Raw genomic sequence first — 27,967 nt, 5'->3', positions numbered from 1 at the left:
CACACACACACACACACACACACACACACACACACACACACACACACACACACCCCACATAGCCATTTGAGGTCTCGTTAATCAACAGCTTTAAGCATAGACTTATGCTATACATGTCTGATATTCTGAGGAGCACTTGGGGAGAGAGTAATTAAACACATTCCAGGTCCTTCAGGGCTCAAATCCTAGATTTTAGTTATTCATTAATTATTATACCACATGTGCTGCATAGCAGATACCATGCAGGCACTTTGCACACACTATCTAACTCATTTAGTCCCATTCTTACAACAACCCTGTGAGACAGGTACTATTATCATCCAGCATACAGAAAGGGAAACTGAGGCAAAAAAAAAAGCCAAGGAACTTGTTTAAGATCATGCGGCTCTTGAGTAGTGAAACTCGTTTTGTATCATCCATCCCCTACACCAGCACCTTCTGGTGGTGCCATTCTGTCGGACTTCATCTGAGTCCTCCAGGTCCCTACTTCCTCTTGCCTGCAGATGCTTCATCTCCTTCTCTGCTTCTCTTTTCCCCCATCCTCCCTGCTCCAGTTAAGAAAAGCTATGTGTTGAGGCCTCTCATCACAGTCCTACCCTGGTAGTGCAAATTCTGCTCTGACTGTCACTCTGCTCCAGCTTTCTGTCCTCACCTGGAAAGTCTCTAACCCCGACTGCCAGGGTTCCTTTGCTTTAGTAGTCTCTCTTCTCATGCTCTTTTTTCTTAAAACAACAACAACAACAGCAATTATATAATCTTGGCAGAAAAATCACACCAGGAATTGCAGAGAAGCAAAAGAAGAAATTAGCCAAAGCCTATCCCAGAGATGGGGCCATCACCAAGTCACGGCAGATTTTCTCCCTGTACATAATAACATTGGTGTAACCACTATTTACCTATGATGTTCTTTTTTTTTTTAAGACATGTCTTTTACTTTGTGTATATGAGTGTGTTTTGTCTGTGTGCATATATGTGTGCTGTGTACATGCCCTGTGCCTAGAAGAGTGTGCTGGTGGGATTCCCTGGAGCTGGAGTTGCAGATGGCTGTGAGCTGCCACGTGGCTTTGAAGACTAGCAAGTGCTCTTAGCTGCTGAGCCATCTCTCTGGCCCCTTAAGTTTTGTGTTGTTTTGTTTCTTAAGCAAAGATTTGGGTTTAATGTGAGGCAAATAAGGTCACATTTCTCCTGGCCAGACAGAACCTTCAGTATCACTAGGAGCATTCAGTCTTTCAAATTTGGTAGCGGGACCATGCCACCTGGCCTCCCCTTGAGGGGCAATCACAACAGAAGGCCTGAACCTCCCTTACATGACTCATTCAGGTTTCACCCCAATATATCCCAGCCCTGGCCCCCAGTAGGGAAGTCCAATCTCCTAAGAGCAGAGACTGGGGGAAAAGGTTTCTTCTGTGGAAACAAGGGATTTCCTTTGGGTTGAGGGTCTCAAGGTGCCCAGGCTACCTAAGTGCCCTAAGTCTTGCAACTTTGCTCTCTTGGGTGGTTTACCTCGAGGGGGCAGACTTTGAGTACACAGTTCCCCAGACTCTCTCGAGGCAGCTTCTTGGGGTTGAAAGAGATTCTAATAAAAGGGAACCTGTAAACCCACCACACTGATCACCAGTGGTCCTGACCCATAGACTCAGTCCCCAGGAGGCACAGCTGGCAAGCATATGGCCCCACATTTCTCAAATGCATCACCAGAAAGCCTCATAACAGGGTTCTTTGTCTTTACTTCCATGAAATCAAAAGCCATGGACCCTTGTTTGTTTGTTTGTTTGTTTCATGAGATAAAGGTAAAAAGCTGAATATAATTGTTTCATGTGCTTTAAAATCCATTAGTAAAGCATGCCATTCTTTTTTCTTGCTTTCCTTTTGGTTGTTTTTTTTTTTTTTTTTTTTTTTTTTTTTTCAAGACAGGGTTTCTCTGTGTAGCTTTGGAGCCTGACCTGGAACTTGTTCTATAGACCATGCTGGCCTCAAACTCACAGACATCCACCTGCCTCTGCCTCCTGAGTGCTGGGGTTAAATTCCTGTGCTCCCACTGCCTGGCTAGTATGCCATTCTTAATGGTCAACTTGGGGAGGAAAATATGAAGTATGCAGCTGATAATCCTCCCAGCCATGGCTGAGCCAACCGCTTTATCAAGCCCTTCTCTGACACATGCTCTTTATAGCTCAGCCTTTCCCCTGACTTGTCTGAATGACCAGGCATCACATCCAGGGAAAAGCAGCAGCTAGGACTAAGAGCAGCCAGGAGTGCCTGAGTGCAGATCCACACTGTCCAGATCCAGGTGACTATGGTTAAGAAAATGAGACCTCCCAAAATGGCCGGTTATCGAGTGCTGAGCTTCATCCAAAGGCAGACACATGTATACATAATTAGGTGCATGGCTTCCCATTCAGTACTATCCACCAGTGTCTAGCCAGGGATGTCAGGGAAGAAGCACGATATCCTTCGTTAAAGGAAAATTTAATGCAAGCAGCAGGTTAAAAAACAAATAAGTTGGGTGACTGTACAGAAGGAATTTTTCATGTTCCACCCTCAAAAACAGAACCAAGTTATCCAAATATTAATTTTTCTCCTCCCTTTTATTAGATATTTGGGAATACACAATACTCCGTGTGGAACGGTGCCGAGTCATCACAGGTAATTACCTTCCCAAGGGAGCCTCCAGAAAGTACCTTCCCCAAATCAAAGAATGGGTCTCAGTGGAAGTCAATTATAGACCTTGGGGGAACAAAGTTGGAACATCATACCACAGCATTCCCAGATCTGTGACATGTGCAGTATAGATGATGGCCATGTTACCCTCAGAAAAAGAGTGTCAGCCCAGGTACAGTGGGCTGACATCCCAGCACTCAGGGGCTGAGGTCAGAGGACCACAAGTTTGAGGTCAGCTTTGGCTATATAATGAGATCTTATCTCAGAGAGGTGGCAGGGTTGGGGTGTGGGTATATTCTCTTGACTCTAAAATAAAAGGAAATTCAACTGCTAAAACTACACATGCCTCAAAAGATAACTGTCTCTGTTCAATTCTACAGCTTTGCTTCCCAAGGGCTTTTCTTCCCGACTGGGTTATATATTGTTCACTCAGCTTTGTCTGTGATCTGCTGGGGCATTGGGGGGGGGGGGAGGTGATGGAGGTCAGTCCTGAAGACCCAGGGCTGCAGGGTCTCCATGACACAGGGCATGTCCAGGAAGAGTCCCAGTGAGGGCCCAGTGTCGATGGTGCAGCAGAGACCAGGGGCCTCAAACCAGATCGTTCTTTATAATGAACACCTGCATGTAAAAAATGTATAGATAACGGGGTTTGCTGCCTGACTCACTGTGTCACACTGCAGCTCCCATGATGAGACTTTCCCCCTTTGTCCCCCCCACCATTTTCTACTCTTAAATTTTATTTTGTTTTATTTGGGGGTTGTGGGAGGGAGATGGGTGGGATCAGGAGGCATGATGTAAAAGACAAAAAAAATAAACAAAAATGTTAAAGGAAGGAAGAGAGGGAGGGAGGAAGGAAGGAAGGTTGGTGTGATGGCATCAGGAAGCGACAGCTTAGCAAAGGGTACCAAGGCTGGGGAGGGTACAGGAGGGTAGGAGCCCAGGCACACACAGCTCTAGAAAGCATCTGTGTGCCATGGTACTTGAGGGCAGCCCACTGAGGCCCAAGCATCTTCTTACCCAATGTTTATAGCAGCTCAGTGAGGTGGTGAGGCACACTGGTAATCACAGATTTGAACAGAAGAGGCAGGAGGATCCCCACAAGTTTGAGGCCAGCCAGGTCTACAGAAGGAATTTCAGGCCAGCCAGGGCCAGATACTAACTAAGATCTCAATTCAAAACAACAGCAAAAAGGTATGGTTATGAAAGATCAAGGATGGAATATGGGACAGAGGAATGGTCTATGACTGTAGGGAAGACTGTCTTCTAACAGACATCGTTTAGCAGTACCAGCCTCAAGTAATTATAGAAAGCAAACAGACATTTCATTGAGTTCACTGTCCTCCAGTTCTTTAGCCCATCCATTGTCTTCTTGCTTGAACCAGGGGTGGCCACTCTCACCCCCTCCCATCCTGTCTTCAAGCACTTCTATATAGGAAAACCTATTATTTTGAAAGATAGTTATCGACATATTAAAAAACTAATTTACCACATGGGTTTCTCTGAACAGATGTGGCCGTGGGTCTAATCACTACTGTCATTTTGAATAATTGCTGGCAAATGTGATATTTTGAGACAGAGGCAATCAGTATGATGGGAACAGACAATTATCAGAGCATTCTTTTGGTAACAGAGTCATAGGTAACTGTGGTTTATTTTTGTTCACAGAACAGAAATGTATATTTCAATTGGAGATTAGTAAAAATAAAGACATGAATTTTTATTTATTTATTTTTTGGCCAATTTAAGTTTGTAGATCTCGTGTGTGTGTGTGTGTGTGTGTGTGTGTGTGTGTGTGTGTGTGTGTGTGTGTGTGATCCGTGTCTAAGACAAGCTAAGACAAGGCTTAAGGTGGTGTGGTGACAGGATAAGAAATAAGCAATAGTAACATTGCAGGGTCATTTCCAAGGCAGAAGCTGGTGAAGATCTTCTGGGAGGAAAGCAGACTGCATGGCTCTCACATTGCAGCTGGAATGGAGCAGAGCTGGGGTGCTGCAAGGAGAGGAGACACACTATGAGGGGAGCAGAGCAAAGGCGCTGGCTTAGCCTGGCTTTCCTGTGGACTGCAGGGAGAGTTCCTGTGTGGGCCTGAGACAACTCTCAGGCAGATGAAGCAGTTGCTGAGCCAAGTACTCGGGTCCAGTGAGACCTCAGGAAACCTGCACAGTGTCTGGTTCCTTCCCTGCTCTGGTACCTTCTGCCTGGCATCTTGGCACCAACATCAGAGCCAGTGAAGCCCAAGGGGGTCTCAGGTGTCACTTTCCCCTGCAGAAATCAAGGGGTTGGCTCTACAGCATCAACACAGGTTGGTCTGAAAGGGACCTGACTCAAGTCTGTCATTTAGGTCTAGGGAAAGAAAAACAGCATGGATTCTTCAAATACTGAAAATGTAAAAATGTATTCTGCCTATGTGAAAATTTGTTTCCCAGCAGGGTAGTTCAGTTGTCTTGTTGATGAGACAGAGCATTTTAAAGGATGGTTTATTTGGTTAGTTCAAATATACAGCCCATTGGGTAGGGAAGTCAATGGAGGCAAGAGTTGGAGGCAGTAGGTCACACTGAGTCCAACTAACCCAACCTAGACTACCCCCATAGGCAGGCCCAGAGGCTGATCTCCTCTGGGATTTCGGGTCCTTTTCCTATCAAGTTGACAAAGTATATTAGCTGACACACAGGGGACACCAGGAAACTTGAGCCAGAGGGGAGTGTTGGCAAAGGCTAGAGCAAGGGCTTTGGACAGATCCTGGACTTGGGGTGGCATATGGACTACCTACTTTTAAAAGGGAGCCTGAGTTCTCAACAGTCAAAGGCTTGGGGGCCAGCTTGGAAAGTCTACACCTGCTTGGACCTTCAGGAGGAGCTTGGTCCCTTGTCACCTGCAGCAAGCAAGGAGTAAAGTCCTGTCACCAATTTGAAACTCCCCGTAGAGTGGCCACTACCCCCACACTGGAGATGGTGCCTCATTCTTCTAAAACTTACTGGAAATCTTACTAGGTAGCCTATGTAGTCTTCAAAGCTTGTGATCTACCTGCCCCAACACTAGGATATGGTGGTGTGTATGTGAGCCCAGCACTAGGGTATGGTCGTGTGTGTATGAGCCCAGCACTAGAGTATGGTGGTGTGTGTCAGCCCAGCACTAGGGTATGGTGGTGTGTGTGAGCCCAGCACTAGGGTATGGTGGTGTGTGTGTCAGCCCAGCACTAGAGTATGGTGGTGTGTGTAATGCTCAGCACTAGGGTATGGTGGTGTGTGTGAGCCCAACACTAGAGTATGGTGGTGTGTGTGAGCCCAGCACTAGGGTATGGTGGTGTGTGTGTCAGCCCAGCACTAGGGTATGGTGGTGTGTGTAATGCTCAGCACTAGGGTATGGTGGTGTGTGTGAGCCCAGCACTAGGATATGGTGGTGTGTGTATGAGCCCAGCACTAGGGTATGGTGGTGTGTGTGTCAGCCCAGCACTAGGGTATGGTGGTGTGTGTGAGCTCAGCACTAGGGTATGGTCGTGTGTGTGTCAGCCCAGCACTAGGGTATGGTGGTGTGTGTGAGCTCAGCACTAGGGTATGGTGGTGTGTGTGTGAGCCCAGCACTAGAGTATGGTGGTGTGTGTGTGAGCCCAGCACTAGAGTATGGTGGTGTGTGTGTCAGCCCAGCACTAGGGTATGGTGGTGTGTTTGTGAGCTCAGCACTAGGGTATGGTGGTGTGTGTGTGAGCCCAGCACTAGGGTATGGTGGTGTGTGTGCCCAGCACTAGGGTATGGTGGTGTGTGTAATGCTCAGCACTAGGGTATGGTGGTGTGTGTGAGCCCAACACTAGGGTATGGTGGTGTGTGAGAGCCCAACACTAGGGTATGGTCATGTGTGTGTGAGCCCAGCACTAGGGTATGGTCATGTGTGTGTAATGTCCAGCACTAGGGTATGGTGGTGTGTTTGTGAGCCCAGCACTAGGGTATGGTCATGTGTGTGTATGAGCCCAGCACTAGGGTATGGTGGTGTGTATAAGCCCAACACTAGGGTATGGTGGTGTGTGTGAGCCCAACACTAGGGTATGGTGGTGTGTGAGAGCCCAACACTAGGGTATGGTGGTGTGTGAGAGCCCAACACTAGGGTATGGTGGTGTGTATAAGCCCAACACTAGGGTATGGTAGTGTGTGTATGAGCCCAGCACTAGGGTATGGTCATGTGTGTGTAATGTCCAGTACTAGGTTATGGTGGTGTGTGTATGAGCCCAGCACTAAGTTATAAAGTGGAGACAAGGGAAACCTCAGGGCTCACTGGCCGGTCAGCCCAGCCTACCAATAAATTCCAGACCAGTGACAGATTCTGTGTCAAAAAACAAGATAGATGACCCCTGATGAAGGATACTATTTGGCTTCCACAGACACCTGAACACATGTATGTATATAAACATGCATGTAAACAATTCCCTTTCTCTCTCTCTCTTTCTCTCTCTCTATCTCTCTCTTCTCTCTCTAAGGCCTTTATAAAATTACCAACTGGACAAAACCCACACTCAGCAATAAAGTGGGCTTTCTTCTGGCCAATATAAAGCATAGATAAATCCATGGGTTCTCCTCTACAGCTTGAAATCAAACAAGAGCAAGCCTCACACTGCTTGCCTTTCCACCTGCCATGTAGGAATCACATAGAGGGCATGGGGGGGGGGGCAGGCTGTCCTGTGAGTGAGAGATGCATGTCCTGTCCTCAAGAACTTTCCCCCAATCCCTCTTTGCACCTGGGTCTTCAAGACAAGCTCCTATGAGCTGGCCAGGCCCTTGAGAAAGACAGGGAAATACTTTCCTTACTCTACCCTCTTGGTCAGACTAAACTAAAGGATTCCATCAGCTTTATTTTGCTGGGTGACTATGCAGAGACAGCAGTCCATTTGTGCCCACCGGATACAGGAGCAACCCTTTCTTCTAAGAGGCCATGGCTGATCCATGCCACCCTCTCCCCCTGGGGAGCCTCTGGTGGGACCAGGTGACTTAGAACAGCTGACCAAGGCCTCTTGTCTTTTATTTGGCCCTGACGTTAGATTTTTTTTTTAAGGGCAATGGAATAGTTATTAACACTCCTCCACTGGAAAATGTTTGTGGTCACAGCTGAGTGAGTGTGCCTGTGACAACTGCTGACAAAGGACTCCCACATCAGAGAATCAAGTGAAACCTCAGAGTCAAACCTCCTCTAGTCCCCACCCCACCCCTGCACCTAGACCGACTTCTTTCACTCCTATTTATCTGTGGAGCTTGATTTGGTTTTTCTAATGAATCACATTGATGTGCTTTGAAAAGCAGTCTGATTAAAATACAGTCTAGTGTTTGCCATAATACAAAAGGCAAAGTATACAGTGGAGCCCTTCTTACCCCATATGTCTTCTTCCACCACACCAGGCAGCAGAGAGAATGACTTGGAGGAAGTTTCCACTCAGCAGCTAGAAGAGCCCTCCCAAACACAGCCCATAAAACCCTTGCTTAGCACAGACTCCCCACAGCTGAAGCCTTAGGCATGACCAGAAGGTTCCTGTCATCCCCTACCAGTGCCATGGGAGTCGGAACAGCACGGTCCATCCTACCACAAAGCCTCTGCGCCTGCTGCGCCTTGGTCATACGTCCTTTCTTCTCCCCAAAGACTCAGTTTCTTCCTTTTCTTCTTTCAGCTTCCACTTCCCCCAGGGAGACATGCTTGCCCTCTCATGAGCAGGCCAACGCCCTTGGTTAAAGATCCTAACAGCAGCATGTTTCCTTCATGTTTGATGCATATCCCTGCTGCCCTGACCACTAAAACCCTCTCCACCACTGGACTGTCATGGTTTGAATAAAGAATGTCCCCAAAGAGCATGTGCTAAAAACATGGCTGTTTGCTTCTGGGCTTTGGGGAAGCAGCCAAGCTAGGAGCACTCAGATCTCATCTGTAGGGTAATGCAACTATGGCTCTGTAGTTTGATGGGGTTTGGGGTGGTGTGACAGAAACTCAGGGAGGTGGGACCTAGTTAAAGGGAGTGGATTCATCTGTCCCTGTCTCCCACTTGCTGGTGACCATGAGGTGGGCAGCTTTTCCCATTATAGGCTCCATGCCATGACATTCTTTCTGCTCACCCAGATTCAAAGGAATGAAGCTGATTGCCTTGACTGAAAGCCATGTGTGAAAATAAACAAGCCCTCCTTTAAGTTGATTTTCTTGGTTACTTTGTCAGCAAAGGAAAGCTAAGCACAAACCTTGACTGGCTCGCTCACCCTGAGTGCAGAGAAGACACAGCAGATGCCCAATCAGTAAGGATATGAAGGGACAAGACACAGAACCAAATGACACTGACACAGTGCTTAGGGACTTCCTATTCTAGAAATGTTTTCTAGGTCACAGAAAGGCATTCCTAAAGGAAAGGGTCTCAGCAGCCCCTTCGCACAGAAGATCTGAAACCTTGCTTCCCACAGAAGCACACATACCCCTTTGAGGCATCATGTCTACGTCTACTCAGTTAAACATTACCTTTGATTCAAACACAAACCCTAAATCAAATACCACCCCCCATTCCCCCCCACCCCCCACCCCCCCACCCATCCCCACCCCCCGCCTCAGATCACTGAGGCAATTTTGTTCCTGACTCTGGTTTCCCAGGAGCCCATCCATCATGTGTAACACACAGCAACACCTCCCTCAAAACACTGCTGTTTTCAGGCCTCCTCACCAGGCCCCAGAAGATGCCCATTTCTCATTCCAGGAACTCTACCTGGTCCTGGAGATGACCAGAACAATGGCCAGCACTCATTCCTGCAGGCTGGTAGTCATCTCAAGGTCAGCCATCCCAGTTTCTGGTTGTGTATTGGAGGGAAATCATCACTGAGGAACACAGCAATGTGTGAAATTACAACGTGGCAGAAACACAATGTTTTGGGGGCACAACAGCTGGAAAGGAGAGCGATCCCATCTGTTGCCACACAGAGTGAGTTGAGACTGCGCTGCTGACTGCCATGGAGAGTGCAAAGTAAGAGTGTGTGTGCCACGGCCTCTGCTGACTCACTCCTTCCTTATAAGACCCCCATCTCCCAATGTTTCCAGACTCTCTCAAAGTAATGGATCAGCTGGGGAATAACTATTCAGATCATGAGCCTACGAGTAATGTTTCAGCATCAAACTCTACCAGACACTGAAGAGAGAATGCCTCAAAATTCATGAACTGAAACTCAACCTCAATGTGAAGGTATCAGGTAAGACCTCTGGGAGTTAATCAGGTCATGGGGAAGGGGCCCTCATGCATATGGTTAATGCCTTTAAAAAGATCCCAATGAACTCTCATTCTTTGTACAGAAGAGTACAATAAGCCTAAGCCTGCAGCCCTGAAACAGGCCCTTGCCAAAGCACAGCTGTGCCTCCATCCTGTCCTCAGGTCATGTGATGATAAGGTCACGTGATGACAAGGCAGCCAGTCTACGGGAATTTTTAAAGCAGCCTGAATGCCCTCTTCTTGAAAGCACACTTGTCTCGGTTACCTCTAAGTGTTTCTTTTGGGTTACCTGCTGATTTAAACAAAAAGACACACAGTACTCAGGAGGCAGTCAGAGAGACAGACAGACAGACAGTCTGACTAAGCATACTGGATCTTTAGGTCCCATCTAAGACTCACTCAGAAGCCCTTACAGTTCTGTGCCATCTTTGAGGCTCACAGGCAGCAGAGGCATGTTCAGCTTACACACACTTTCCCTTTACACATTATCCCCACATGGAAGGTAGGGGTCTGTCTCTCAGGGTCTCAGCATCATGGACTGAGCATCATGGTTCCCCCGTGAGCCCTGGAAGAAGACTGGGAAAGAGTTCTCCTCCATCTAGTTGAGAGAAGCAGGCACACTTTCAGCCGCTAAAATGGGGCCTGTCTCATTTGAATGGGATTGGCCAGAACAGACTCCAAGGTGAAATACAAACCACGTGCTGGTGTTCCATCATTGGCTTAGAACCCAGAAGCTGCTGTTTCCCTGGCTGTGGATAAACAACCACAGAGTGTTGATTGAAGCTCTTTGCAAATCTCCCCCCTGGTAACCATGTGGCAGACACAGTGAGTGGAGGCAATGCCACTAAATGGGAAAGAAAAAGAGACCCAAGAGCAGAATGCTATTGATATGCACAGAAAATTTCCAGGCCTGCCATTATCCTGAGAGATACCTGCAAGATTGGCTGAGGCAGAAGTGGATGGCATTGGCCTTCTATGTGATGTTGTGGATGACATGCATGCCACATAGTCCCAACAGCTTATATCATTAGGCTGGTCCCTCTACAACCTCAGAGAGACCCTGCATTGTCTTCACTAACCTTCCTTGTCTGTCACAAGGTCTGTACAAGTGGGTCTTGATTTTCCTCTTGTTTTGTTGGTTTTCATAAGAGAGAAAGAGAGAGAGAGAGAGAGAGAGAGAGAGAGAGAGAAGGAAGGAATGTGTAAGTATGTATGCAGAAGAAGACAGAAAGACATTCTTAAAATGTTGCCAAGATAAATTGTTTTGTTTTCCGTAACCATCAAAGACGTGAGGTGATGACACAGCCAGCCATTTATGTAACCAGTGTTCATCAAACTTTGTCTGTGTCAGCTACTGCTCTAGATGCACATAATGCAAATAAATAAATAAGGTATATTCTAGTGTGTAGAGACAGATAATAAATATATATAACCGTGATGTACCACAGTTTCCAATGAGAGATGTTTTTATTTGCATTTTTGTTTTTTAACTTTAAAACTTTCATTATTCTTATTTTCTGTTTTCTTTGTGTGTGTGGGGGGGGGGTTTGCAAGGGTGGAGGGCGTATACAGAGGGATGGGGAAAAGAGTTGGAGGCCAGCCTGGTCTGCAGGGTAAGTTCCAGGATAGGCTCCAAAGCTACAGAGAAGACCTGTCTCAAAAAAAAAGAGGTGTGGGGCGGGAGGGGGGGAGCAGTTAGTGGGAAAGAGGGGGGAGGGAAAGAGAAGAAGGGGCTGGGACAGATTCGCTATTTCCAATGAAAGGACAGAAAATGCATTTTTATGGACATCTGAAGGAAACTGAGGCAGAAGTTACACGAGTGACCATCTAACTGGCTTTCTACATAGAGAGAAATGGCAGATGCAAAGGCCCTGAGGTGCACAGGGAGAGGTCAGGATAATTGGAACACAGGGAAGAAGGGACAGTGTAGTGACCAGTTAGAAGAGCAGCATTGTCACTAGGAGAGGGTGTCAAAGCCACTAAAGATGAAGGAAGCATGGGGAACACAGTAGGCTTTAGGCTTAGGAAGAGTGGTTGAGTGGTCATCTGTGATAAAAGTGGGTAACAGAGAGGCAAGGGCAGAAGCAGGGAAGCTAGGCAGGAGGCCCTAGACTTGTCCATCTACGAAAGACAAAGTCCTCCTGACAACTGTCCAGCTGAGGCAGGTTAATATGGCTGAGTCTGGGTCTGTTTATAGGCAAATTGCCACACAGTTATCAGCTCTCAGCTACTGAGCATGAAGGCTTGGATTTGAGAGATGCATCACCAGAATTCTGCTGAATATCAGTTAGAGAAGTAGCTTGTTTAAAACAATCGCTTAGCTGGCTTTACTATTAGTTTCTGAGTGTCAGCTTGGTAGAGCGCAGAACTTCTCTGTAGGCAAGTCTTTGGGCATATGTGGGAGAGATCCAGATTTGTCCAATAGAGGCAGCAACATTCTGTGGGTTGGAGTCCCAGACTGCATGAAAGGGAAAATGCTAGCGGAGAATCGGTGTCCATCACTAACTGTTTCCTTTATGTTGGCATCACATAAGCAACCGCCTCAAGCTCCTGCTGCTATGTCTTCCCCATCGGGAAGGCCCAAACCCCAAACTGTAAGATAAACAAACCTGTCCTCTCCTTTGTCCTGTATCCTGTCACAGGAATTAGATAAGTAACTAATACAGCAGGCATGGCTGTACAGGCCTGTAACCTCTTAGGAGGCCAGGCAGGATGTCTGCAAATACACAGTTAGCCTGGGCAACTTAGTAGGGAACTTGTTCAAAAGAAAAGGTTAAAAGAGAACTTGGGCATAGCTCATTGGTGGTGAGTTCCTGAATTCAAATCCCAATACCACACACACACACACACACACACACACACACACACACACACACACAATACACATATCATACACACACACACATCATACACATACACCATACATACACACACACCTACACACACTATACATACACCACACACACACACATATATATACACACACATACACACATACTATATACACATACTATACACAACACACATATACACACACTCCATGCACGGCACACACACTCCTTCTCTTCTGTAGAGAGGAGTATTACTTTATAGCAATGTCAAATGGAAAGGCCTTCATGGAGACAGGTGTCAGACACACAGAGGAAAGATAAAGAAAACAGCCTACGCTAATGAAACCAAAACATGTGTCCAGACCCAAGATGGGAGTTTGATGCAATGATCAAGTCATGTGGGAGAAATTCAATTAGGCAAGAATGGAAAGAAGCAGGGCTGGCACTTGCTCACCAAGATTATTTATGTAATTTTTAGGTAGACCCAAGATGCCAGAGAGGAAACATAAATATAAACAGTTTAAGGGTTTCAGAAACAGAGCTTTTAAAAAAGGCTTATTGACTTATTTTTTATGTGCACATGTGTTTTGTCTGTGTGTATGCCTACACGTGTCTGGTGCATGGAAGCAGGAGACAGTGTTGGGTTTCCTGGGATTGGAGTTTCAGACGGTTTGTGAACTACCATGTAGGTGATGGGAATCAGACCCAGGACCTCTGCAGGAGCAGCAGGAGCAGCAGGAGCAGCAGGAACAGCAGGAGAACTTACCCACTGAGCTGCAGACACACAGGGCTTTGTTTGTTTGTTTGTTTGTTTGGTTTGTTTTGTTTTTGTTTTTGATTTTGGAGACAGGGTTTCTCTGTGTAGCTTTGGAGCCTGTCCTGGCACTCGCTCTGTAGACCAGGTTGAACTCAAACTCAGAGATCCTCCTGCCTCTGCCTCCCGAGTGCTGGGATTAAAGGCAAGCACCACACTACCCGGAGACACACATGGAGTTTCAAATGAGGCAAAATAACTTTCCCTTCACCATTAATGGTCACAATCTATTGAGACCTGCCTTTGGAAATGGTTTCTTTTTTCTTTTTCTTTCTTTCTTTCTTTCTTTCTTTCTTTCTTTCTTTCTTTCTTTCTTCCTTTCTTTTATTTTTAACTAACTTGTTTGTTTTTCTTTCCTGCCCCCAATGTAGCCAACTTTGGAAATGGTTTAGTTTTGTTTTTGTTTTTAACTTGTTTGTTTTTCTTTGATGCCCATGATGTGCAGTGGAATGAAGAAGCAGAAGGAAAACAGAGAAGCTGAAGAGGGATGCTCGTGCTGTCTACCACTGAAATGGGAAAAGATTTGTAGTCTTTATTCTCATCTTCCCCTTCATTAACTGCATGAGGATGGTCTTTACTTAGATCTGGGATATAGTAAACACAATTGTTCCTCACTGAATAATTATGGTTTAAAAAGAATGTTTTATGAAATAATAAACAATAGAAAAGATGAAATATCACGGGGGTGGGCAGCTGTGACATATCTGTGCACTGGGATATTTTCTAGTGATAAAAACAGAATAAGAAGCCAAAGTTATGAAAGTCATGGAGGAAACTGATGGATGTCACTCAGGGAAAGAAACTAATCTGGAGATGGGAAAGGCCATGCACTTTGACATTTCACCCATGTGACACACTGATAAAAACAAAACTGCAGGCAGCAGCTGTGTCAGGGAAGAGCAGCCAGCAAGAAGGGCTTTTAGCAGTGAACACAGCCAGTGTGAAGCTCAGGCAGGAAGGTCACTTGGGTAGCAAGACCCCATTCCCAAATGAACAGGCAAATAAAGTCTGTGTAAAAAGGTAGGGGCCACTGCAAAGCACAAACCTTAAAAGTGCCACGTCCTCAAAATGCCACTACACCTGCCAGGCGGTGGTGGCACATGCCTTTAGTTCCAGAGAAAGGTGGATCTCTGTGAGTTTGAGGCCAGCCTGGTCTACGGAGTGAGTTCCAGGACAGCCAGGACTACAACACACCTGTCTCGAAAAAACAAAAGAAAGGCCACAACACCCTAACCGTATCTCTGCATCCATTATATGTTTCAATATCTTTCAAAGAGTTCTACTCCCTGGTAGCTACAGATTCAAATATATGAGTCTATGGAGGCCCTTCCTTTTTGTTTGTTTTTTTGAGACAGACAAGGTTTGTCTGTATAGCCGGGGCTGGCCTGGAAGATCTGGAAATCCCAGTCCCAAGTGCAGGGCTTAAATTGTGCTGTCACCACTGCCTGGCATGGGGGCCATTCTTATTCAAACCACTGCAGAGTTTTCTTGTGCTTATTAAGAGCAAGGGGCTAGGTTCTTCAGTAAACTAACTCATCCTCATCCTCACAGCTTTAAGGAAGGGTGTTGTTATGATCTCAGTTTAAAGGGAGAAAACCGAGGTACCCAGTCAAGTTCTGGCCCCAAGCATACAAAAATTGTAATTCTGATCATAAATAGAAACAGACATTACAGAGTGAGGGAACCCTCATTTAACGTGAGCCCCACTATGTCAGCTCACTGGGAGACCAAAAAGACAGCTATGCTGACCTGCATATACTGAAGCTATTAGTATCCGAGAGGCTCTTTAAAGTCCTTGTTTGGCCCTTGGCCTAATAATTCTAATAACTGACCAGGCCAAAAGTAAGTTGCAGTGTGCTTATGTAAACACTGGTCAAACCTGACATCAGATGAAAGACTCCAATCAGCCTTCTGAAAGTGGGGTCCCTGCTACCTTATGCCCAAGGGACTCTATAGGCACCATGAACAACAGTGCATCCCAAATGAGAATGCCCACAGATTACAGATGAGAGAGTGCTAAATGCTGATCTCCACAGTCTGCCTGGTCCCCAGGGCGATAAGAGCTTTATTAAAATTGCACATAATTCATCACAGCCTCCTGCTGACTAGAGGAAGGCTAATCTCTCCAGGTAGCAGGTTCCACAATGGCCAGCAAGAAACAAACCTGCAGAAATGGTATCTTTTAATTATCTGGATGCTGTGAGAAGAGATGAAGTAGTCTTTCTGTTACAGTAAACATGGCTTTGCCCCATGGAGACAGGGAGTGCTCTCCCCCTCTATACCAGCACACACGCACAGTGTCAGTGCAGCACAAGTCACTGGAATGAACTGGGAATGAAAACATGGGTGTGCCTGCCACCTGCTTCACAGGCCTGTCCCCCTTTCTTATCCTGAACAGTATGGGGTAGCTCGGCCATGCAGGAAAGGAATTGCCTCTGAGGCTGCAGCAGAACATAATATGTGTATTCCAGACATAGGGGGGCAATATATACAAAGGGCCAGTGACAAGCTGGAGCATAGAAATTTTGAGGAACTGAAAGAAAACCAACATGGAAAACCGGTAAAAGGGACAGGTGAAAGGCAGGGCAGGTAAGGCAGGGCTCAGATGGTGCCTGGTAGCACCTGAAGGCCAAGGTGAGGCAGGCATATACATTATGAATTATGGTCTCCATTACGGAGGGAGTCCTGAGGTCACTCTGCCACGCAAAGGCTGCGCGGCTTACTTGTTTCCCACCTCTCATTAGGAAAGGGAAAGAGCAAGATCTGAGTGTGTCTCCAGACCTTACAGGGGACAGAACAGATATTGTCACAACTGAAGGAACTCAAAAGCATGAGGTGTGGTACACACTCTCCAAGTATTCCTTGCAGGAGCTTCAGTAGGGTTTATCTTGGTCCCTATAAACTGGCAAAGAAAATATAAGAAGGATGTGAACTCTAATCCCCCCACCTCTGGGGTCAAATCTCAGGTCCATAACCACCTTCCATACAGAAGCCTCACTAGCATTGAAAGGAAGTATCACTGTTCATTGTCACCAGCCTCTGAAGGAGAGGGACAAATGTTCATAAGCACCTCCCAGACTCAGCAAGGGATGGTGATGCTTCATGAAGAAGGATGGGGCAGACAAGCTCTGAATGAGCCCTGACAGCTTCTGTAGAAGACACGCAGCATCTCCAAGCTTCACTTCTGCCTCCCACTACAGAAGGAACATAAGGCTGCTCAGGGGCTACAACCAGTGAGCCAGGAATTTCAGATCTTGGATTTGATCCTGCTGAGTAAAGGGATTACACAAGCATATTCTTGGATGCCCATCAGTGTTATTTATAACAGAGAAAAGTCTGTGCTTACATAAATTATCCTAAGAAAGGATGGGCTGAACTAATTTGGTGCCTTCATTTGACAGCGTAGTTGTTAGAAATAATGCTTTTTTAAAGAATATTGTGGGATGCAGTGATGTACTCTCAAACAGTAAGTGAAAAGACCCAAAATAAATTAATATGTACCATGATCCCAACTTTTAAAATTGTATGTGCTTATGGGCCTGCAAGATGGCATTTGCTATCAAACCTGATGGTCTGAGTTCATTCCCCAGGACTCACATGGTAGGAAAGAATCAACTCCTGTAAGTTGCCCTCTGACCTCCACACATGTGCCACAGCATACGTGTCTGCACATACACACATACACATAAATAAGTAGAAATTTTAAAAATCATACGTGCTCACAGAAACTTAAAAGGCTGGCTTAAAATACATACAGCATTTAGGAACATGTGGGTGTAGTAAGTTTGTGGACACAGAAGACAGCAACAAACATCAAACCTGATGGTTGCACCAGGCTTGCAAAGGCTCCACTACCAAGCAAATGCTTCCTCGGTTGCACTACTGCCATTCAATGTGTCTGAAGTAGTATCTCTGTTATTTTATTCTGTATGTCTGAAATATCTGGCAATGCAAACATTATAAAAGGGCATGTATAATGACAGGAAGGCAACATGTGGAAACATAGCTACTGCTTTGAGGCAGATATTAAGTGTTCGACCTTCACATTTCCCTAAGTTTTCACAGTGAACTCTTTCACTATTCCTAGCATGTTATCAATGGGGTCTACTTTTATGTCCAGCCCAGGGCTCATTTGTTTCAGGCAGAGCTGAGTTCTTGTGTGGGGGCACAGCTGGCTCTCCTGCCAAAGTCTTCACGAGACTTCAAGAACCCGGTTTGCTCCCTACTCAGGCATCTCTCACCCATTAGATTTAAACTAGCAGATTGCAGAGGGAGATGAAATCTTCCCACAGGCAGCCCACTCATATCCTTGACGTGAGAAGAGATTTGGAGGCGGCTGCCAGAAACCTTTTCCACTCTGCAAATTGTTCTCAAAAATACATGCTGCCTTATTTTTGTTTCTGAAATAGTTTGTGTTCTATTCTCTCCGGAAGCTGGGGGATCAGGCAACGGATCAATTCAAGTGGTGAAGGAAAATAAGACATTAATTATTTTGCCAACTGTGGAGACATTCTAGTCCCAACTGAAGCACAATACTTTGGAGGCAGGTCATCCTCCCTTGGGCTTCAAGACCTTCTAGTGTCCCCTGTGGAAGGAGTGGGCAACAAAAGGGCTTGGCCAGGGGCCACAAATGCCTGGGAACCACATGTGATTTACAAGGTTGTTATATGGTGCATGTTAGCCTCACACTCAACAATACTCTTGCCTCTGCCTCCGAAGTGCTGGGATCGACAGCCTAAGTGTGCCACTGCATTCAACTTCTTGACAGTTACTTTTTAATCAGCAGGTGAATTCACCCGTGCAAACAATTCCTACCTTTTCACATCACAAATGTGTTTCTTTAAAGGGGCACTCCTTAGGAATTTCTCTCTGTGTGTGTGTGTCTATGTCTCTAATTCTAGAGTAAGTATTTACTAAAAACCCACTGTGTTCTCAGCATCAGGCTAAGACTAAATGGCAGCCTGACTGCTGACCCTTGAAGATGCCCTTTCTCTTATCTAGTAACTTCTTGTTCAAAGCACACATCCCATGTTTGTTTTACCACTTAGGAAGTGATATCAAAACTGAGAAGTACCTATCTCACTTTCCTAAACCTTCACACCCTCCACCATGAGCCACTAACTGAACCCCCCCCCCCATACTTTTCACTTACACACAGTAACAGGGTCAAAACAGGTAGTAGTCCCTGCTACACGGAGGCAGGAGGACTGCCTGAGTCTTTGGGTTAATGGCTGTTTGGGGCAAAATTATGAAATAGCAGCAATAGAAACATCACCTCTTTGGTACCGTTGCTGTAAGGACTCTCCTGGACATCACCCTTCAAGGGCACAAAGACAAAATCCTTTGATAAAGACCACTTCCTCACCAGAATAATTAACTCCCTGGGCTCAGAGCTTTAGACACCTTTGCATTTATGGTGAAACACCTTCTCATGGGTAGCTCCACCCAACACTTAATTCAGCTTAGCTCATCTCCTCTGAGTACACACAGGGTATCAAGTTTGAAGTGAGAAACTCCTTCCTGGCCATGCTTGGATATGCCACATCCCCTCTCACCTCTGCATGACTCTAAGGGACAGTGGAACTTGCAACACAGTAGTTTCATGCCCTATACTTTATTAAGATATATATATATTCTAGGTCTCAACATGTACAATTATTATATGTGGCAATAAATGGAGGAACCCCAGCCTAGGTTCTGGAGATCTGTTTGCCAAGACTCTGACAAAAACCCAAGTAAATCAGAAATAAGCCTGGCCATGGCTGAACCCCTAAGATATCCCTATTAGTGAAATGGGGTAGATTTTTCTTCTATAAAATCTCATTACTGTGACAAAGCATGATACATGAGTTGGTCTAGATAAGAGGAAACATCTGAAATTGCACAGAGGGAAAAATCATTATCTAGAAATTATTCATTATCTGAAACCTAGGTGACTTGAATAAGAAGGCAAGGCAAAACCAAATCAAACTTAAAATTGCCAGTAATCCTTTCAGATCAAGGGTCAGCAGTTCTCTGATTTAAAAAAGCATTTTGAGACATGCATTCCTGAAAAATAAATGCCAGCTTACAGCTAAGAAGACTATGCTGATGCAGGATCTTAGAAATGCCTGAACAAAAGTCCTGCCTACCACCCCCAGGTGGCTAATGTTTCATCTGCAATCCAAGGACATTGAAATGCATGATGACTAAGACTCTGTAGATCATGAAAGTTGTTGAATTCTAAAAATAAAGTTAGATAAAATTAAAAACACTTAAACACACAAAGAATCTTGTTGCTGATGAGAGACGTTCCATAGCTTCACTTGTCAATAAGATAATATCCAATAAATAAAGAAAACCCCAGAATATCTTTCTGTCTTGTTACCATGGCAACCTGGTAAACTAGCCTGACTCCATCAATCTGATGGTTTAAAAGACTAGGATAGATACCAATGCTATTACATCAGGAAATTTGTAATCGTTAAAAAACAGCTAAAAGAGCATTGTTCATATTGGCAAATCAGTGTCATTAAATGGTAATCTAATAATTTATATTCAAAGTGTCCCATTTTTCACAATGATTTTAGAAGACCTATCATCCAACCAGAGGGAGTGGGAGCAGCTTGTCTAAGGTTCCACTGCTAAATATTGGAGCCTTCATACATCATAGAATGCTTGCATGCACTCTGTGGGAAACACCACAATGTCACATGGACTACACTGCATGAAGAGTAAACCCCAAAGGATGTCTAAGATGAATAGACATGAGGGCAGGAGGGACCTGGGAGGCCTCAGTTCCCACTCTAGCCCCCAGCCTGGGTAAAGGTTACACACACTCAATTGCATCAGTCACAGGACCAGAGTTCATGCACAGGAAGTTAACAAAATGCAACATCTAGGCAATCCAAATGAGGCTTCTGACCTCTGCCATCACAAGCATTTGGCCACCACGTCACTGAGCCTCTTTTGCAAGCTTATGCTTTTGCAGAAAAACCACAATGCAGCTGATGTTTATTGAGCACTTAGTAAGTAGCAGGTGATACTCTTGGCTCTCTCATTTTCATTGTTTTATTTGACTCACAAAGTCACATGGAGCCTTTTCAGCCTTATTTACCAGATGAGGAATCACTCTACATGGCCACATGAATGCTAATCTTGACTAAGATCTGTTGAACCCAGTGCCACTCACTCTACCATGCCATGAGAATCTTTGTCTAGCTTTGGATCATCCTGCTGCTGGGATTTTAGCCAAGTCAATGACTCCAACCACCTCCCAAAGGAAAAACATCTGCTCTATCTTCTTGAACCAGCCTCTCAAACTGCACAGTGGAATTAATCTAGAGTCTACCCAGATGCCTGTTTATAATTCATTTTATAAGAAAAAAAATGTGGACAATAAATGAGTTGGCTTGAAGTTCAAGTTGGGTATACAACTGTCTTCAGTAAAATGATAAAGAGATAAAAAAGGAAACTCCTGTTGGTCACAACTGCAGAGTCAGATGATGGAAACCCACTTTAAGTATACAGCCTGGTAACAGCTAACATTCTTACTAAGAGTGATGCTATCACGGTGTGCAGGTATGGGATGGAAGGTAGAAAGAATTGAACTTACGCTTATGTCAAGACTGCACAGGCTGATAGCATCTTCATCCTGGGAACTCTGCTTCCGTTTCCGCTGCAAAACAGATAAAAAAACAAAATTGAAATGTAAACAGGATTGTGGCTTTGATCAAGGAAGCAATCAAATAACACATGCAGCTCTTATCACTTCCACCAGGTCTCTCAAAAGTTCCAGCCAAGGATGGAAGGTAGTAGGTCCAAGAACCATGGGGAATTATTAAGCTCTAAGGTGAGGTGATTGGTTTGTGTTCCTATCATTCATGCTACCTCTCTCTCTCTCTCTCTCTTTATCTCTCTCTCTCTCTCCATCTCCCTGTTTCCCCCCTGTGTTATGTGTTTTCCATAAATGTTTCTATATAACATTTAGAAATTTAGATACTAGGTCTAATTCTGACAGACTTGGAAGAACAGATCAGAGTGTAAAGAAATCTAATTCCCTTGAAAATATCTGTTCTAAACCTTGTCCTGGCTCATGGTGTAATCACAAGGCCACATTCTGGAAATAAACCTAAACATTGTCTCCAACCTTCCCACTGATAGCCATAAAAACTGAGACTTAGGGATGGTGATGGGGTAGCTGGGTAGCAGACACTTGCCTAGATCATAGAAGGCCCTGAATTTGATCCCAGAAACATACACATGCATGTACACACACACACACACACACACACACACACTCCTTTCTCTTTCATACTTCCAGAATCAGGAAAGTCATTATTCTACTACAGATATTTCAAATGAATTCATATAATTATGATCACACAAAAACACATCTTCCCCTCTAGAAAGCAAAAAAGACATTTATCTATAAACTACAAGAAAGCACATCCAGGATATGTTCTGTTGTCTTCTGCATCCTCAGGTCTGCCTGAGCCAAGTATTTCTTGGGTCCTCAAATCTGAACTGACAATGCTTAGAAGAAAGCTACCAGAAGATCAGAACTACTGGTATGGTATCACAGGACTGTCTGGAGATGTTTGGAGTCTGCAACACCAAAGAAGCCCACCTCCTCTTCTCATTCAGAGCCCTGAACCTGAACAAAGGCAGGGATTGGATAGTGACCAGAACTGCCCACCATCACTTGAACAAAGGCTTGCTGAACAGGTATCTACTAGGTGCCAAGCTCTGTATTTGCTTCCAGGAAGACACAAGTCAGTTAAAGAATGCACACTTTTGTAAGAGAGAGACACAGCAAATATGATCCTCATACCCTAGTCCACACATTAGGAAAATCACATCACTTCTCTGAATCACTCTTTCTCAACTCCAAGATTGGGATGGCAGGGTGGTGATGGTGGTGACATCAGTCCCAAAGAAAGGAAAATAAATATACTTTTGGTTTTCCAGGACCTTAGGCTTGCTAAGTGTGTGCTTTACTATTGAGCTATACCCCCAAGGCCCTACAACAATGCAGAGTAGAATACTGGTACACACAGCTGGTGCTCTAAAAGTAGATGGGAACATTTTGGAAGTACAGTGATGAGATCGTCTCACGGGAAGAGGCTTTTTATAACAAGATGAATAAAAGAATCAGATGAAGATGGGGAATGGGCTGGGGTTTCTTTTTATAAAGCCAGCTACTTAGCTCTTGGCATCAGCATCTCTGGTTCTTTTCTCAGTGAGTCTGCAGCAGTCTGCATCACTTCAGTGAGCTGAGAGCCCTACAGCACCACTAGTTTGGAGAACCAAGCCTCCTACTTCAGCCTCTCAACCAGCTTGGGCTACAGGCATGTGCCACTATATCTAGTCAACATGACAACCTTTTGAGACAGGTATGGCAAGAAATAATTCCCATTTTACAGGTAAATAAACTGAGGTTGGCAGATTTTAGCAATTTGCTGGAAGTTACATACTATGTTATAGTGCTAGAAAATTCAGGATTCTACTTCCAAAGGTAAAATCCTTCACACACTGTATAGAGCATGTGTGGCAAGAGTCTACATCTTACCCACCACTGGGAATGTTTGGTGGAAACTTCTGTGTGGAATACTCTCCCAAAGACTGAATGGTGGGGCAAATAGGCAGAAGTGTATCAACCAACAAGATATGGTGAGTGTGTGAGCAAGAGCTTCTGGGAGGCTCTGCTGCCTAGAGGGCCCAGGCCCTCCCTGGCTTTAGCTTTTCCTGCCCTGTGATGCTGTAGTACTGCACCTGTGATCTTGATAGGGTAGGGGTGGGGCAGGAGGAAGCTCAAGTTCCAGATACAGTCTATGAAGATAAAACCCCGCTCATCAGGCCCAGCCACTGTGGGCACCACACATGAGGTGTGTGGTGTCTATAACTAGTTGCAGGCCCTGTGTATGTACCATATAAGCCACATAGCTGTATGACATTACCTGATAGTGTCAGATTATATATTTTGTAATACAGACTGTATTACTAGGGCTCAAATATTATGTTAGAGTATACAGTTCTCTCTACAGATCAGCTGATGAGGAGAATAGCAAATAAGAGCTCTTCTCCTCTCCAGAACCCTGGAACCCAGCCTCCAACCCTCAGCCACCAGCCCGGCTCTGACAGACATTTTCAAAGGCTTCAAGAGCCAAGTCTGGCCCTCAGATGTCCTTTAGTGGTCCCTTCAAAGATGCTGGAGTCAGTTACTCTAAGAATAATCTTTAAAACCCATGGTGGCCATGCCTTTAATCCAGCACTTGAGAGGCAGAGGCAGGCGGATCTCTATGAGTTCAAAGCTAGCCTGGTCTACAAAGCGGGTTCCATGACAGCCAGAGCTACACAACGAGACCCTGTCTCAAAACACACAAACATACAAATGAAAAGAAAGTAACTGAGTGGGGAGAAAGGGAGGTAGGGAGAGGAAAGGGAGGTAGGGAGAGAAAGAGAAAGGAAGGAAGAGAGAGAGAGAGAGAAGAAAAGAAGATCAGGGGGGGGGGGATGAGGACAGACAACTGGGAGAGGAGGCTCAGCAGCTAAAAGCATTGGCTGGTTCAATTCCCAGCACCCACATGGCTTACAATATAACTTCTATAATATAACTTCAGTCCCAGGGGATCCAATACCTCTGGCCTTGGCATGCACTAGGCACATATGTGCAATATAGATATACATGCAGGCAAAACATCTATACACATAAAATAATTTTTAGTTTTAAAAAAAAGGAACCCACACATATTACAAGATAAAAGCTGCGGTGGATTTTGAGATAAGGTTTTCCTGTCAATTCTTATCACACAGGATGATGACTAGCCCCTGCTGGCAACAATCAAGTCAGGAGGATTTGTCGTTGTTGTTTTTATGTTTTTAAAGACAGGGTCTCACTATGTGACCCTGGCTGGCCATGGATTCACTATGTATACTAGGGTATCTCTGGGCTCCTAAGTGTTGTGATTGCAAGCAAGCATCACCACACCCAGCTAAGAAACCAGAAGCTTGAACTCTTAAGTCAGAAGCAAAAACTCCACAAAGCATCATTTAGTCATTGTTCAACCAGTTTATGTTCACTGAGCACATCTGTACCAATAGCTACCCTGGGTCCTGGAAACTGGCATGGGCAAGGCATACTCCCTGACTACTCACTGCAGAGAAGGTAAGAGGATTGCACCTTGTGATCTCCACTATGAAAGAGTCCAGAAAGGCAGAGATCAGATACAGGGAATCTCTCTAGTGTTTGCTTAGTGTGCATGCACCTATGTGCATGTGTATGTGTGGAGGTCAGATGTTGGGTGTCTTCTTCAATCATTTTCAACCTTAAAAGTTTAATATTTTAAATTATAGGAGGACATATGCATGTGACTCCAGGTACTACAGTGGCCAGAGGCAGTGGATCTTCCTGGGGCTGAGGTTCTAGGAGGTTGTGAGGCAACCAGCATGGGCCCTGGAACCTGAACCTGGGGCCTCTGCAAGAGCAGTATACAATCATAGCAACTGAACATCTCTGCAGACCTCTCTCTGTTGTTTGGTTGTTTGTTTGCTGAAACAGGCACTCTCATGAACCTGAACTTGTTAATTGGCTAGACTCACAAGCCAGCAAGCCCTAGGAATTCTCGTGTCTCCACAACTTAGAGCTGGGATTACAGGCACCTAGCTTTTATGTGGAGGCTAAGGATGGGACACAGACCCCAGTGCTTGCACAGAGCCTGGGTTAGTACTGCTTGATTTCTGTAGCCTTGGGGCTTGTTCTCTTCACCAGCCTCCAACTCCAGGGAGACCCAGGTGGAAGGAGAGAAAGGCCCACACGGGCAGCCACTCTAGCTAGTAATGAAGGTGTGCAGTAGAGCAGGTGCACAAATGCACTACAAACCCAACTGGGACTAGGAGTTTCTCAAGCACCAGGAAGTTGGGCTCATCATGTTCATCATCTAAAGAACAAGTCATGAAAACATCACCAGCCAGAGCCAAGCCACAGAGATGCTGACAGGTAAGCTGAGAGACAACTCCTGTAATGATCTAATCAGACCTAAAACAAAGGTGACATTTCAGCCTAGCAAACATTTACCGCATGCGTCTTGCAGACAGACTTATCTGTAGGATCTCATTTGAGCCTGACATCCACACTATGAGGCAGGTGGGAACTAGAGAGCTCTCTATTCTGCAAGATGGCTATCACCACAGGCTTGAAAGGCTTGGATCCAACCCGGGTCATGCTAAGCAGTCCCCAACTCTCATGCTGTCCTGCACCCAAACCCTGCACATGAAGAGGAAGTGTTCAGTGTGCAGCAGCTGACGACTGTGGAGACACCTTGGTGACTACTTGGTGTGGTGATAGGTTATTTATGATTTAATAAAGTTAGCCTGAAGTATCAGAATGCAAAGCCAGCCACACTAGTTAGCTTGGTGGTGTGAGTCACACCTTGAGTCCCAGGACTCAGGAGTTAGAGGTAGATGGAGCTCTGTTAGTTCAAGGCCACACACTGACTACACCAAATTCATCCAGTCTAAAAGAGAAACAGCTCACACAAAGATGATCTCAGCACTTGGGACCTCATGCCTTTAATCCGAGGATTTGAGAGGTATCAAGGAAGAAACAAAGGGTCTCATGTGAGAATTAATCTCCAGCCATGTTGAGAAGAGCATAGCAGGCAGGGGTTGCAGTGAAAGGCTTGGTGGAGGACAGTGCAGTTTGGAGATGCAATCAGAGGATACAACTGCCCCTTCAGTCTGAGCATTGGTAGAGGTGAGAGATCTCTAGGGCTCAGCTGTTTTGTTTCTCTGATCTTTCAGCTTGAACCCCAACATCTGTCCTGGGTTTTTATTAATCGTGTTATAACTTGGAGACCCTGGGACACTATCCGTACTAAGTAAGCTCTTTCTGGGGTCCTTTCAGCACTGTCACTGCATGCTTTGGGGTCACAGTCACTTTACTTGTGTAGGTTATAAGCCACAGACAAGTTAGGAGGGTGAGTGTCTGGGCAAGAAGGCTGTTGTGTGTACTGTATGTTTACACACTTGCTCTGATGAATTTCCAGCCAGTCTGAGGAACCAAGTTCCCACCCAGTTACTTCTGTCAAGTATACTGAATCAAAGGCATTTTCTACCTCCCTGGGTAGTCTGTTTCCAAGCCAGCACACAGTTTTATGGGCTCCTCCCTGGCACCCTGGGCTGAGCAGATTGGTGAATAATTTCTGAATGGTGACTCAACGAACAAAGCAGAAGGAATGAATGAAGAAGGCCTGGGTTCTTGAGGTGACACCCCACCCCTCCCACTAACCACCTGGCCCAAATCAAATCAAAACCCCAACCCCAAGGCCCAGGTTCTTCAACCTCAAGTTTCTTACTGTTCAGGTAAAAGAGCATTTTCCTTACCAGGAAGGGCACAGCTTTTCCTTAAAATATACAAAGCACAGTAAGTGCAGACCTTGGTCCAAGTGGGGCATTGGTGAGCACCATGCCTCCTGCAGAACAAATGGTGACTCTGATTTCACTTTAAATGGCTGGGATTAAATTCATTAGCATCAGAACAGCCCATTATTTAATCACAGACTTTTCTATTAAATAAGATGACCAGAACAGCAAAAACCCACTGATGGAGAGGACGCAGCTACTGACTTGACAGCAAATGGTGCCTGATTAGTCATTTATAATTACTCAATTTGAAGCAGATCTTGAGGCTTTTTTGATTTATCTTCTCGATGGCAAACAGCTTTGGTGGTTCGAGAGGCTTTGATGTTGTGTCTTTCATCTGGGACTTCTTTTAGGAGAGATCAGAAAAAAGGTTCTGTGTGCTTGTCCTCAGTTGGAGCTTGACTTCACCAACTCATGCTTGAGCATTAAAAACAGCCTTCGTTTTGTTCTGATCCATAGGTAAGAGGATCGAGGAGAGACCATATTCCATTTAACATGGGACTATTTTTTCCTTCTCCCCAATTTTCAGACACCCTTCCTTTTCTAGTATCCTAGAACCCAGTCCTCCCCAGCCCCAGACTCCTATCTGAGGCTCACATGGAAGAGAACCTAGAACTCAGGTGCCCTCTGAACTACTGGTCCATCCATACATCCTAACTTACTCGGTATGTGACCGCACCCAGACAGCAAGGATGACAGCTTGGAGGTGCCTGGCAGGCCATACAGGCAGAAATGGGGTATTTGCTTCTTATTTTGCCATATATCTACCATGGAGCCTTAGGGATCACTCATGTCACCTGTCTATACCTGTCTCTCATCTGTAACCACAGCGAAAATATTCTAGAACTGACAGATATTATTTGTTATCAGTAGTAAGACCACTGGCAGCAGTAAAATCGAATGAAGTTACCAGACTAAAATTCAAGGAAAAAAATATCAAAAAGGTTGAAACTCCAGAAAATACAGAAATCATGTCCCAGATCTGTCTCTGTCTAGGTTCAGGTATAAGGTAGGAGGAAGGGTTTGTATCCGTCAACAGTGAGCAGTGAC

General features: G+C 45.3%; 1 protein-coding gene across 2 annotated transcripts in view; it reads right to left on the bottom strand.

Annotated features, from left to right (window-relative positions):
* The window catches only part of Arhgef3 (Rho guanine nucleotide exchange factor 3), a 277,071-nt gene that overhangs the window by 111,923 nt on the left and 137,181 nt on the right, over nucleotides 1–27,967 (bottom strand). For both annotated transcript variants that reach the window (XM_051176745.1, XM_051176746.1), the window contains one exon: nucleotides 21,111–21,173. In XM_051176745.1, coding sequence (XP_051032702.1) covers nucleotides 21,111–21,173 — 63 coding nt within the window. The remainder of the gene's footprint in view (nucleotides 1–21,110; nucleotides 21,174–27,967) is intronic.

Source organism: Phodopus roborovskii, unplaced genomic scaffold (genome assembly GCF_943737965.1).
Source record: "Phodopus roborovskii unplaced genomic scaffold, PHOROB, whole genome shotgun sequence".
Classification (NCBI taxonomy): domain Eukaryota; kingdom Metazoa; phylum Chordata; class Mammalia; order Rodentia; family Cricetidae; genus Phodopus; species Phodopus roborovskii.
Note: the sequence above shows the minus strand (reverse complement) of the source record. Positions and strands in the feature narration are given on the sequence as shown.